The sequence below is a fragment of the Pituophis catenifer genome, unplaced genomic scaffold (assembly GCF_029215685.1).
Source record: "Pituophis catenifer annectens isolate HBS135680 unplaced genomic scaffold, rPitCat1.0.hap2 SCAF_11, whole genome shotgun sequence".
Lineage (NCBI taxonomy): Eukaryota > Metazoa > Chordata > Lepidosauria > Squamata > Colubridae > Pituophis > Pituophis catenifer.
The window spans coordinates 16,995,281-17,008,997 of NW_027256891.1; the positions used below are offsets into that span (position 1 = coordinate 16,995,281).

General features: G+C 42.6%; 1 protein-coding gene across 1 annotated transcript in view; it reads left to right on the forward strand.

Moving 5' to 3' along the window:
- The first annotated feature begins 4,215 nt into the window (after positions 1 to 4,215).
- Positions 4,216 to 13,717, forward strand: part of XPNPEP2 (X-prolyl aminopeptidase 2) — a 40,231-nt gene continuing 30,729 nt past the window's right edge. Inside the window, exons 1-5 of the mRNA XM_070951983.1 lie at positions 4,216 to 4,381; positions 7,752 to 8,073; positions 10,090 to 10,163; positions 11,471 to 11,581; positions 12,382 to 12,445. Of these exons, the coding sequence (XP_070808084.1) occupies positions 8,022 to 8,073; positions 10,090 to 10,163; positions 11,471 to 11,581; positions 12,382 to 12,445 (301 nt within the window). The 5' untranslated portion in view covers positions 4,216 to 4,381; positions 7,752 to 8,021. The remainder of the gene's footprint in view (positions 4,382 to 7,751; positions 8,074 to 10,089; positions 10,164 to 11,470; positions 11,582 to 12,381; positions 12,446 to 13,717) is intronic.

Sequence of the window (13,717 nt, forward strand, 5' to 3'; positions counted from 1 at the left end):
GTTTAAAGTCTTTGCCCTTTGAGAGGACTCTGCTCTTACTTTTTTTTTTAACTCCCTGAAATTGCTGATTTCTTTTTTTTTCCCCTTTGAGAAAAAGCGATAAGAGCAATCAGCACACCCAATAAAGCATTATCAAACTATCGTTCCGTACAGCTTAACCTGGTCATTGACCTATACAGCTAAGTCCTCGACTTACAACCACAACTGAGCCTAAAATTTCTGTGGCTAAACGAGACATTCGTTGAGTAAAATTTGCCCCATTTTTGACCTTTCTTGCCACAGTTGTTAAGCGAGTCACTGCCGTTGTTAAGTGAGTAACACGGTTGTTAAGTGAATCTGGCTTCCCCATTGACTTTGCTTGTCAGAAGGTCACAAAAGAGGATCACACGACCACGGGACACAGCAGCCGTCGTAAGTATGGGTCGGGTGCAAAGTGTCCCTGACGGGGGGGACTGTGCTGTACCCCGTGTGCCCCGTTTTGGCCCTAGGAGGCCTCCCTGCACTTACCTGGGAGCCAAAATGGGGCGCATGGGGACTCCTGGAAGGGTTGGGGAGGGGCAGGGCCAGCCAGCAATTTAACAACTGATTCAGCCGAACCGGCCCAAACCGGCTGAATCCCACCACTGCTTATAAGTGTGAAAAACAAACATAAGTCACTTTTTTCAGTGCCGCTATAACTTCGAACTGTTACTTAAAGTCAGTTTTGTAAGATTATGTGATGATGGTTGCAATGTTGGAAGATCTGAAGGGCCAAATTTGGAGCCCATCATCCTGGGTGAAAAATCCATCTGTGTGTTTGCTAAGAACAGCAACTCGATGGCCCACACTCCATCAAGTTCATCTTTTAAGATGGATTACGGTTTTTCAGTTCTGTATGGGGGTAGATGTGGATTTATTTGTGTATTTTAATTGTGTTGTTATGGCCCTGTTTAATTCTTTTACTGATCTTATTAGGAGAAATAGAAAGACATGATTACTGCCTGCTGCACGATAAAAAGGACAGTTAATTAAAATCATATGTAAAAGAAACAAGATTAAACAATGTATTTATTTATACAAATGAGAGGCCCTCCAAATAAAAAATTATGGGTGGTTAAGAGAAAAAGAGGAGAGCCACTATAACATTTCCCTTTTTTTTATATTTGTTGTATCTATCTATCTATCTATCTATCTATCTATCTATCTATCTATCTATCTATCTATCTATATTTTTGTTGAGTGGGGAGGTGTTTTTCCTTTTAAATTTGTTTTTAATAGTTGTCGTATTTTTCCTTCTACCTTCACTCTGGCCTAAGCGTATTTTCTTTACAATAATGTATTCTTTTTCCTTTTCGGTTGTTTTGCTTTTGTTTGTTTCTTCTTGTTTTACCTAATTAATCATGCTCTCTACCGGGAGATTCCTCAAGATAGGAGAAAATTTTTAAAAAGTATCTGGAATTCCCTATTGTTGTGGCCCGCCAGCGGCCTGCGTGGATTGTTGCTGATCCCGACGACGAGGAGGCTGGTGGGCTGTCGCGCCAGCAGCCTGTGCAGCCGGCGCTCAAGTCGGACACCGAGGAGGCTGAAGAAGATGTGGTGCCAGAGGCAGGGCCTTCAGAACCTCCAGAAGCTCCCTTAAGTGAAGAGGATGCAGAGGAGGAGCCTCTTCTCTAGATGAAGCACAGAATCAGAATAGAATAGAGCTGGAAGGGACTTTGGAGGTCTTCTTATCCAACCCTCCCCTCCTCCTCAAGCAGGAGACCCTATACCATTTCAGACAAGTGCTTGTCCAGTCTCTTCTTAAAAACCTCCTATAATTTTCTTTATCAGTGTAGTTTGAATAGATCTTGGGACTGCAAGGGCAGCTGGAATCAATTTAGACTGAAGCTTGAAAGAATCTCAAGGTCTTTAACAGGACTGGAGGAGCTGTGAGGTGACCTTGGCTACAAAGATCTTGTGGGTTGGGAGTTGAAAGCTTTTGGGAGAGCTGAGAAGCTTTACTGGGCAACCCTTGCCAGATATAACCACTGTTTCAAGGGGTTCTTGGTGCTCTCTGAGCTTGGTTGTTTTCTTGCAGATGGTTCATTACCCAAAAGAGATAACATCATCAGTGATGATCAGAGCAGTGATGGCATTATTGTTCTGTCCCCAACCACACAATCAATAGACATTCAAGAGTTAAAGACCAAACCAGCCGGCAAAATCCTTTTCCTTATGATAACGGAACTTGGCAACAACCTAGTGGCTGCCTGCCAAGAATTTATTATTTACAAAGAGGAGAGATAACTTCTCCCCACTTCTGATACATCAAAAGAAACAGCTCAATAATTACGGTGTTAATCAAGTTCAGAGATAATCCAGCAAAGTCTATAGCAAAAAGTCTGGCGATGCAGAATGGTGTGGAAGCTTTCAGCTTTGTTCGTCACAAGGTTTGACTGGCCACCATGCTCCCTTTTATATCCTGTGGGGTGTGGTCCAGTGATTCAGCCTAATCTCGGGCACACCTTTTCTTCTGTTGTGCATGCTTATCTCTGCGACGCTGCCAAGGATCCAGCCAAGACTCATTTCCCTCATCACTGTCCACCTGTGGCTGCGTGGACGTGCTTGGCCCCGGCCCTATCTCTTGCCCTTCGGCGGACACCGAAGGCATTGCCAGAGAGGAGGGTCCTGGAGAGGGAGGCCTTGCCAACTCTTCTTCACTCTCGGAGTCCTCTCCTGATGATGACACAGGCTCAGGTAACGGAGCCACAACAATTACCTAGTGTTGGAAGAAATATCCATCTGGTTCAGTTCCAAGCTGGGAAAAAGACACTGGAAACATGGAGCCTGGTTGGAAAAAATGGTTTATTGATGAAACAGAACCACATGGTGGTTTGTGGTTCTGGGCAGCTGACCACATGGAGTTGAGTGTGAGGGGTTTTTATACCTTCTCTTGGGCTTTGCACTTGAGCTTCCTGTTCCTGTGCAAGAACGTGTATTCTATTGGCTGTTGTCAGACTCCCATGGAGCCGTGGAGCTGGCTCTATAGGTTGTCTGAGCTAGGTTTGGTTGAAGTTTGGAGGGTGATGCAATGTCCTTAGGAGATTGTGCAATGCAGTGAGCTCTGCTGCTGGATGATAGTGGGTTAATCCTATTATGTCCTGAAGGTCATGTCTTCATCCCATCATCCTGGAGCTGAAGGTCTTTTGTTTTGTAGATAGGATGGCCCAGTCTTTCTTAATGGGCACAAAATATCTGCTAGGGGCAGGGAGCTAGGGCTCTGAGTTTCTGTCTCCCTTAAGATTTTAATTTCTCTTTTAGGGGAAATATTTTATCCTGCCTTTTTAAATATTTCTCAAAATATTTCATTCTTCTAAGAGAGGGGTCGTTGCTAACTTTCTACACTAGTTCGGTCATGAAACGCCTGCAAGAAAGCATCCAAGCTCAGAGAGCGCCAAGGAACCCCAGATTTCAACCCTGAGCTACAAATATTCTCCTTCACTGGAGAAAACAGTTCTCTCCAGCATTGCAAAATCTGGAAGAGCCCCCCCAGAGCATTTATAAGTTCACAACTCCTTGAGAACATTCACACTGATTCGCCAAACATGAATTGTAGGCTAATTTTGTGCATTGGCTTTTACTTTTCCGATCGTCTACGACTAGTTTTTCCTTTGAGCAGAACGGAGACCAAAGTTAGCAGCCTGACACACAGCAGATGTTTCTTTTTAACTTACACAGCTTGCATCTTGATGCAATTCGATCCCATCTCTCTCTCTCTCTCTCTCTCCCTCCCTCCCTTCCTCCCTCCCTCCCTCCCTCCCCCCCTTGTCTAAAAACACTAAACCCAGACGTTGTGAACTCACTATTGAGTTGCTGATCCGCCAGCATCCCTGTTTCCTTTTTTGATTGAACTATTATTTACATTTCAATGTTGTTGTTGTTGTTGTTGTTGTTGTTGTTGTTTAAAAAAACATCCTTCATTTCCTTTCTTTTTCTTTTTCTTTTTTTTTTTACACCCTTCCCCTTTTCAGCCTGACTGTTTTTATGAGCCCTGCCATGTTTCTGACTACCACAAACTTCGTTTTTGTAACCTTCAGCTGCATCGGGAGACGAAGCTCCCTTGTTTACGCTTTGAAGTGAAAACTTCGAAGTTTTTCAACTCAATTCTTTAAAAAAAAAAAAAAACAGTTCAATTGGAGTATATTACTCAGAGCAATACTCATAGGACTGTTGCCCAGCCTGAAACTAACACAGACTTCCTCCGATTTGATTCTTGCTGTGCTTGTCGGTTGCAATTTCTTCTCAAACGGCCACATTTGTTGTTGAGGTTACCTCTACCCACTTCAGACTCCAAAGTCAAGACTTGTATGATATAAACACCACTGGGCCAAGGAAAAGCTGGACCATCTCTAGTCCCTCATAGGTAAGTGACCAGATTTTAACATTGGTAAAGCGGGACACCATTGACCGGGGGGGAGGGTTCTTTTTTTTTTTTTTTTTTTTGCAAAATATTTTTTTATTTTTTCCAACATAACACATAAAATACATCTCTTTCGAGAGCGAAGTCTCGATACAATCGAGGTACAAGGTACAATCGCTTACATTTTAAAAAAGCTCCATTCACAATTTCCCATTATATCTTTTAAAATTCAAAGTCAAAACATAGAAAAAATTTTAGTCATAAACTCTAATATCTTGATCAGAACCATTCTATTATATCACCACCAATTTAATTTCCAAGTACACATTTAATTCATTGTTATGTTCATTTATAAGTTCAATTATCTCTGGTTCTTTTCCAAGCTCTCTTCATTACACCTTTTAACATCAATATTAAAATATTAAAAAAAGAAAAAAAAATATTCTAATCTCTTAGTCTAATTGTTTACCTTACAATTTCTAACCACACATCGTAGTTTCAACTTAGATACAGCTCTATTTTTTATTTCAAATAATAAATCAAAATTCAGTCCATATGTCTTAATCTCTTGACCCCTTCATCAGATCTTTAACCCTTAAAGCTTTGTCAATTTGCCTTTGGTTTTGCATATTTCATGTTCTCAAATTTATCTCAAAATCCCTATCCTCCTCCCTATCTCCTCCTAATTGGCTGATTTCCAGCATTTTATTGTTTGGCTGATTAACAGCATATCCTCCTCCATACCTCCAACTTTTGTTTGGCTGATTTCCAGCATGCTTTATTTTGGCTGATTTCCAGCATAGTCACCTCCATACCTCCCCCTGTTGTTGGCTAAAGTCCAACGTATTATATTTGGCTGATTTCCAGCATCGTCTCCTCCATAACTCCCATTATTATTGGGCTGATTTCCAGCATATTTTATTTTGGCTAGTTTCCATTTTAATTAGTTCACATATAACATAAATTGCCTTTTCATTGCCACAATTTTAACTCAGCATAGTTTTTAACAAATATCTTCTCATCCATTTTCTCCTAGGTTGTAAATTCCCTTTAAAATAATCTACTTCATATTTATTTTAAATCTCAAAAATTCATTTAAGCATTTAGAACATTTAGAAAGGTCTTATACTCACTCAATCATTTATAGTCTCATTTCATAACTAAGTATGAAAGAGAAGGTGAAAGAGAAAAAGAAAGAAGAGCAAAAACAAGGAAGCAAAGAAGAAGAGAGGAGGGAAGACAAAAATAGAAAAGAACAAAGAAAGTATCAAAAAGAAAGAAGAAAAACAAAAAAACTGAAAAGTAACAAAGGGGAACAAACAAAACTACAACAAATATATATTTTCTCAGGTTTTCGCGGGTGTTTGTATGTAGGTCTTTGGTTATTCGGGTCTTCTCCCACGTAAAATTGGAAGTGTCTTGGCGACGTTTCGACGAAGTCTCATTCGTCATCTTCAGGCTGGTGTTCTCGGCTTCGTGCTTCCAGGAGCAACCTTAACCCTAACCCTAACCTTTGCTCCTGGAAGCACGAAGCCGAGAACACCAGCCTGAAGATGACGAATGAGACTTCGTCGAAACGTCGCCAAGACACTTCCAATTTTACGTGGGAGAAGACCCGAATAACCAAAGACCTACATATGTGTGTGTGTATATATATATATATATATATATATATATATATATATATATATATATATATATATTTGTTTATGTAAGTTTTCACGGGTATATATGTGTGTACAGTTAATATCTCGGGTTACATTTCGTCGAAACGTCGCTACTACCCTTTTAAGGATATGTTTACAATTACACGGGAAGAAACCCAAGATATTAACTGTATACACACACACACACACACACACACACACACACACATATACACACACATAATTCTTCGTATCAGTATTGAGACTTCAGATATTCATTACATTTCTAATTTAATCAAACTGTGTTATTTTTCTTGTCTCATAACCTGCTGTATTCCATTTAATCTTTTTTCCATCTGTCCAAAATTGTTCTTTTTCATTTTCAATATTACCACTGTTAAGAATTTTATAAAGTTTGATTCGTTTATATCCTTCCATGTATGATCAATTCTTCTTTTAGTGCCACGCCTTTTTTCCTTTTGTTCGAATTATATTTATCCATTTATCCATTTTATTTATTCTTTCTTTCCATCAATAAAGTTTCCGACAGACAAATTGAGTCTCTCCAAAATCAAAGCTTCTTATTTGTTGCCAAAGTAGTCCAGTTAAGTTAACGAGACACACAGTTTCTCTTCCAGATTGCTAACAAGCCACAGTTATACTTTCACTTCCTCACAGTCTCCATTTTGTGTATTCCAAAGCCTATCCGCTTGTCTTTTCCCTTTGTTTAAAAAGGTCCCGCTTATCAACTCTTTCCTTTTCTCTCTTCCGAGAATAATCCATTCCCATTTGGTAAAAAGAAACAGTTTTTCAAAGTTTATAGCTCCCCAAAAGAGCAGTCATTCCCAATTAGCAATAAAGTCTGCAAACCTTTATAAAGTTAATGGGTCTTTCCCTTTTAAAAACCATTTTGTAAATCTTCTTGCCCCGATCCTCCGTAGCCGCTAATTAAGGCTGGGGCACATTTGTAAACCACAATTTAAGCGCTGTTCCCGCCTGGGTTTAGTCTTGCTTACCCGGCTTCCAAACACCTCGCTCTCCCATTCTCTTCTTCCTCCTGCACAGTGCTTTCTCCGGTTCGCGCGGGCTTCGAGGCAGTCGCCATGACTGCCGCTCCCCCGCCGCCGGCTCAGAGGGCTTCCTCCGGCCCCAAGGGACCTGCCAGTCCCTCTCGGCCGTCCAAGGGGTCCCTCTCTTTTCCCCTGTCCCTACAGGACAGGGTAGGTCCACAGTCCAAAAATCGGGACTTTTTTATAACGCTGCAGGACGCGGGACAAATTGTTAAAAATCAGGACTGTCCCGCCAAAAGTGGGACGTCTGGTCACGTTGCTCATAGGACACCCAGCATCATTCTGGGTAATTCTTAGATGTTTGGTTTCAGTTTCAGTTTCAGTTTATTTAGATTTATATACCGCCCTACTCCCGAAGGACTCAGGGCAGTGAACAGCCAAGATAAAACAATAAAACAATTTAAAACAATTTAAAAACAATTTAAAACATATTAGATAAATTTGGCCCATACTAATTAAAATACCCCCGTTTTTTAAAAAACGAATTAAAATTAAACAATTAAAAAGAGTTAAGCCAGTTCCTTGCTGGACTTCCATAGACTTCATGGTTTCCTACCCAAGATTGCCACGCCTGGGCTCAACCCAGAGACAACTGCAGTGTAAACTAAACAATAAAACCGGTTTAGTAGCTTCTCCTGTTTTGTTTTGAAAAATCAGCGCCGATGTTCCAGAAAGGAAAACAAAATCATTTTCCGATGCTGAAATCTGGACTTTGCATCACTCTCTCTCTATCACATGCTATTTGCTTTACTGGAGAAAACAGAAAGAGAGGCATTGAGAGCTGGATAATCTGGAATGTTGTTTCGACTGACTTGGACTGCTCTTCCACCTTTGTGACATCGGCATAGTTGGACTCTCACCTGGTTGATGGGATTAATCTGTTCCTGAGATTATTCTCTTGGCAACGTCGCGAGTCTGAAGAAGGACATGGCCTCCGTTTCTTACATCCTACGAGCCTGGGTTTTTCTCTTCCTTCATGGTACGTATTGTGGTTTGAGACCTGGACACCCTTTCCTGGAACTGAGCAACCAAGAGAAAGGATGTTCTCATTTGTGTTACTCTCGAGATGAGTTCTCATGACTTCAGTGGTCTGGTGAGTACAGAAAAAGTGGAAGGACTCATCTGGGTAGATTTGACCCACAATGTAGCAATTAACAATGAGATTTCTTTCCTGGGCACCTGCTGAAATATTGCATGATGTGACACTTTTCTGTCACTTTCATTTCCTTTTCTTAGTTCTGCAGGACCTCCTGATCCGGGGGACCATGGGAAAAAAATCTTGTTTAGATGCACTCCAAGGGACAAAGCAGAAATGCATGGGGTTTTGGGAAATGTAGTTCCCTTCTCTGCCATATTACTAAAAGTTCCCCTCGCACATATGTGCTAGTCGTTCCCGACTCTAGGGGGTGGTGCTCATCTCCATTTCAAAGCCGAAGAGCCAGCGCTGTCCGAAGACGTCTCCGTGGTCATGTGGCCGGCATGACTAAACACCAAAGGTGCACGGAACGCTGTTACCTTCCCGCCAAAGGTGGTCACTATTTTTCTACCTGCATTTTTACGTGTTTTAGAACTGCTAGGTTGGCAGAAGCTGGGACAAGTAACGGGAGCTCAACCCATTACGCAGCACCAGGGATTCGAACCGCTGAACTGCCGACCTTTCAATCTACAAGCTCAGCGTCTTCGCACTGAGCCACTGTTTCCCACCATCTGGGATATTACTGTATTGTTAATATAAGATGAAACCAATCATAGCCAATCAGAACCCTCTGGGCCATGAGATTGTTAAGACTAATTGATCCCATTTTGAAGTAAAGGGATGCACATTATCTCTTAATGATATTAAATCCAGCGTCTAATAATTAGAACTGGAGGGGATCCAACCAACACTTGCTAATTTTTGCATATAGTTCTAGCAGGGCTAGGCTCAATCATTAGGTGAGATCTAATGGCTAATTACAGTACTGATACTGTATTGCAGAGGTCTTCAAACTTGGCAGCTTTAAGACTTGTGGACTTCAACTCCTAGAATTCTCCAGCCAGCTGGCTGGAGAATTCTGGGAGTTGAAGTCCACAAGTCTTAAATCTGCCAAGTTTGAAGACCTCTGCAATACAGTATCAGCAAACTGCAGACTATTTGATGCATTAATATGGTATTTGCCACTGCCAAGAAAGGAAACTTGAGAGAAACTCTCATGCAATGTTTTGCCTTGACTGCTACAGTAAGGTGACCGACCTTGACCACTGAATATCTTGAGCGTGGAGCAGCATCCACTATTCCACTCACAGTTTGTTTTGAAAACTTTTCTTTTTTTTTTCTACGCTAAAACTTTTCCCATGTTAAGAGGTGTTCGTCTCCAGATTGCAATTGATCCAATATCCTGCTCAGGAGAAATGATGTTCAAATGTTGCGGTCACAAACTAGGTCAGATCAAAAGAGAGCAGCATAGATTCAAACGCACCAAAGCATTAAATGTGCAAAATGTACATTTTATTTTTATTTTTATTTTTTTTTAATTTGATTTATATGCCGCCCTTCTCCGGAGACTCAGGGCAGCTCACAGTGCATTAAGCAATAGCCTTCATACTTTTGTATATTTTATACAAAGTCAGCTTATTGCCCCCACAAACTGGGTCCTCAATTTACCTACCTTAGAAAGGATGGAAGGCTGAGTCGACCTTGAGCCTGGCAAGATTCGATCTTACTTTAATTGCAGACAGCTGGTGTTAAATTACAATGCTTTTAGTCTGCAGAGCTATCCAGGCTCATTTAGTGTGACTTTTTTTTAAAAAAAGCAGGAAGTGCTTCCGATCCTTTTATTTACGGAGATGCAGGAGGAAATGGATGTGTGGTTTCCCCATCCAATGTTTTGACAAAAGGGGAAAAATGAAAAAGACAGCATTGTGAATTACTTGATGGATGGATGGATGTTCAAACCTCCCAGGCCATTTAAAGAAGGCTTCCTTGAATAAAAGTTTTTTTTTCCTTTCACCCTAGGCTGCATCACAGGGTATCCTAAGCAAGCACGCTCTGCATCAGAAGACACAAGAAACTGTACAACTAAGCCACCGGTGAGTTCCTGAACCTTGCCCCAAATGTGTGATTTGATAATATGTTAGAACGGCTTCTCCAAATAATAAAGTTTGGGCAACTTCCGATGCCTGTGCAAAGCCCCATCCTTCCTGGTCAGAAGAGACAATCCAGTTCCACTTTTGCAGCCCCCAAGTCCTTCAGGATCACGCCAATGAAATTTTTGAGAGCCAAATCTCCGTTTTCCCCCACCGTCTCTCTCCGTTTCTTCCTCTTTGTGGTTTACGTCATAAAAAGATGTGCTGGACCTGTAAAAGAAAGTTTACCAGGGATTGCCAGGGATGTCCACAGACAGATGGGCAGAAAAGTGGAGATGACAACCAAAACCATCCAATTGAAGCCCTGTGCTCATCTTTGGTTTATGGCTGTCTACAGTGGTGAGATTCAGCCAGTTCGCACCCATTCGGGAGAACCCGTTGTTAACTTTCTAATCAGTTCGGAGAACTGGTTGTTGGAAGAAATCTTATTTTGTTTTTTTCCACTTTACAGGGCTAATCCTGTAAGGAAGGCAGGAAGGAAACATTCTGCTGTTGTTTCTAGCCTAATCTTTATTGCCCTGCTTACAGAAACTGCCTCTCTGGTTAGCCCTTATTACATTGTAACAGTGAGTGATGTTGAGTTGGCCACACCAACACAGTCACATGATCACCAAGCCACGTCTACCCAGAGGGTCATTAGGGCAGCGAACCAGTTGTTACATATGAATCCCACCACTAGCTGTCTAGGAAGGAAGGAAAGGAAGGGAAGGAGAGAGGAAGGGAGGGAGGGAGGGAGGGGGGGGAGGGAGGGAGGGAGGGAGGAAGGAAGGAAGGAAGGAAGGAAGGAAGGAAGGAAGGAAGGATTAGCAATAGCACTTATATACTGCTTCATAGTGCTTTTGAAAGCACTCTGTAAGTGGTTTATAGAGTCAGCCTCTTGCCTCAGCCGAAGAGGTGGTAGAAAAAATGCTTTGAAAAGCCTCTGACGATCCCAGCTGAGTTACCTGATCGGCAGAGGCTTTTCAAAGCATTGTTTTCTGCAACCTTTTAAGGTTGTAGAAAAAAATGCTTTAAAAAGTTTTTTTTTAAAAAAAAAGTTGGCCATGCCCACCAGTCACATTACTCCCCCCCACCAAGCCACGCCCACAAAATAAGCCACGCCCACAGAACCGGTAGTAAAAAAAAATTAGAACCCACCCCTGTGCTGATTGTACACAAAAGTAACTGTACAAATGCTAACCTCTTTAATCCTTTTGCTCCTCTCTTTCCTCTCCTAAACCCTTTGCCGCCCTGTTTTTCTATGCTGTAAGTACTTGCCACCCACGGCGATTGTGACGGGCGAGAGGCTGAAGGCCTTACGTGAGCACATGAAAACCTACAAGCTGTCAGCCTATATTGTGCCTAACACAGATGCACACCTGGTAAGTCAAAGAAGACAGGAACAGGTCAGTAGTGGGATTCAAATCCCGTCGCTACCAGTTCGCTCATGGGTGCATGCCAGTGGTGAAATCTGAAGAAGCTTCTCGGATGAGAAGCGAAATGTCTTCAAAGAAAAACCAGAAAATCCAGTTGCCTCTTGAAAAAGAGTTGGCCATGCAGAGTTAGCCGTGGGGAGGTGGCCACAGCAAGTTGGCCATATAGAGTTGGCCTTGGGGAGGTGGCCACAGCGAGTTGACCATGGTGAGGTGGCCACAGCGAGTTGGCCATGCAGAGTTGACCATGGGGAGGTGGCCACAGCGAGTTGGCCATGCAGAGTTGGCCATGGTGAGGTGGCCACAGTGAGTTGGCCATGATGAGGTGGCCACAGCGAGTTGGCCATGTAGAGTTGGCCGTGGTGAGGTGGCCACAGTGAGTTGGCCATGTAGAGTTGGCCGTGGTGAGGTGGCCACAGCGAGTTGGCCATGGGGAGGTGGCCACGGCGGGTTGGCCATGCAGAGTTGGCCGTGGTGATGTGTCCGTGGTGATTTGGCCATGGTGAGGTGGCCATGGTGAGTTGGCCATGACAAATTGGCCATGGACAGTTGGCCATGGCGAAGTGGCCATTGAAAGTTGACTTTGAAAAGTTGTCCCATTCCACATCTTCGCTACGAAAGATTACTTAGGTGATTACTCAGAGTATTGAGTTTTCTGAAAAGCGAAGAGTATAGATAGGCCTGGGATCCTGTTCGAATGGGACAGCCGTGGGCCGTCTCTTGTTTCTGAAAACCTTCTCATCTTCCAGAGTGAATACGTCGCAGAACGGGACAAGCGACTCGCTTGGATGTCGGGTTTTTCAGGATCGTCGGGTGAGTCCTCTTCCAGAAATGCAGCAACCCTCAAACCCTAAATTTCTTAGTTGAGTCTCAGGTCGTCAGGAATCAAATTAGCAGCTGTTCTCAATGCTCATTGGTGGATCAAGTGCAGCTAGTCCTCAACTTACAACAGTTCATTTAGAGAGACTATTCGAAGTTACCATGGCACTACAAAAAGTGGCTTGTGACAATTTTTCACACTTACCACCATTGTAGCATCCCCATAGTGACATGACGCTGTGGCAACTGACTCATAGTTATGACTGTTGCAGTATCCCAGGGTCATGTGATCCCCTTCTGCAACCTTCTGATGAGCAAAGTCAATGAGGAAGCCGGATTCACGTAACAACCGTGTGACTAGGTTAACGACTGCAGTGATTCACTTAACAACAGTGGGAAGAAAGGTCGTAAAATGAGGCAAAATTCACTTAACTTTCGCTTAGCAACAGAAATTTTAGGCTTACTTGTGGTCGTAAGTCGAGGACTACCTGTAGGAACTATGAACTAAGCAAAAAAAAAAAATAGTATAATCCATGTGTCCCATCCAAACTTCGTTGAAAATAGTATTAAAAGGTAAAGATTCCCCTCACACATATGTGCTAGTCGTTCCCGACTCTAGGGGGCGGTGCTCATCTCCGTTTCAAAGCCGAAGGGCCAGCGCTGTCCGAAGACGTCTCCGTGGTCATGTGGCTGGCATGACTCAACGCCAAAGGCGCACGGAACGCTGTTACCTTCCCACCAAAGGTGGCCCCTATTTTTCTACTTGCATTTTTTTACATGCTTCCGAACTGCTAGGTTGGCAGAAGCTGGGACAAGTTAACGGGAGCTCACCCCGTTAGGCAGCACTAGGGATTCAAACCGCTGAACTGCCGACCTTTCGATCGACAAGCTCAGCATCTTAGCCACTGAGTCACCGCGTCCGTGAAAATAGTATAGTTGCACCCTAATTCCAAGGCAAGGCTGAGTAACATAGATCATATTTTTTGTTGTTGAAATATAGAAAAGCCATTTTGCTGGGCTTATAGTGGCTCGTCTCCAGTCCCAGGATAAATTCAGATTGCTCCCTCCACCCCGTGGGTGAATTACGATTATGTTTAAGAAAGAAAGAAAGAAAGAAGAACAAATGCCTTTATGCAAAATAATAAAAACGAAAATCTTTTTTTCTGACTGAATCTTGCCTCAGCAGAACTGCAGTGCAACAGCTATATTTAATGTATTCAAGATGCTTAAATGCGTTCGATGCAAATTTCTCACTCTGTGCACTTT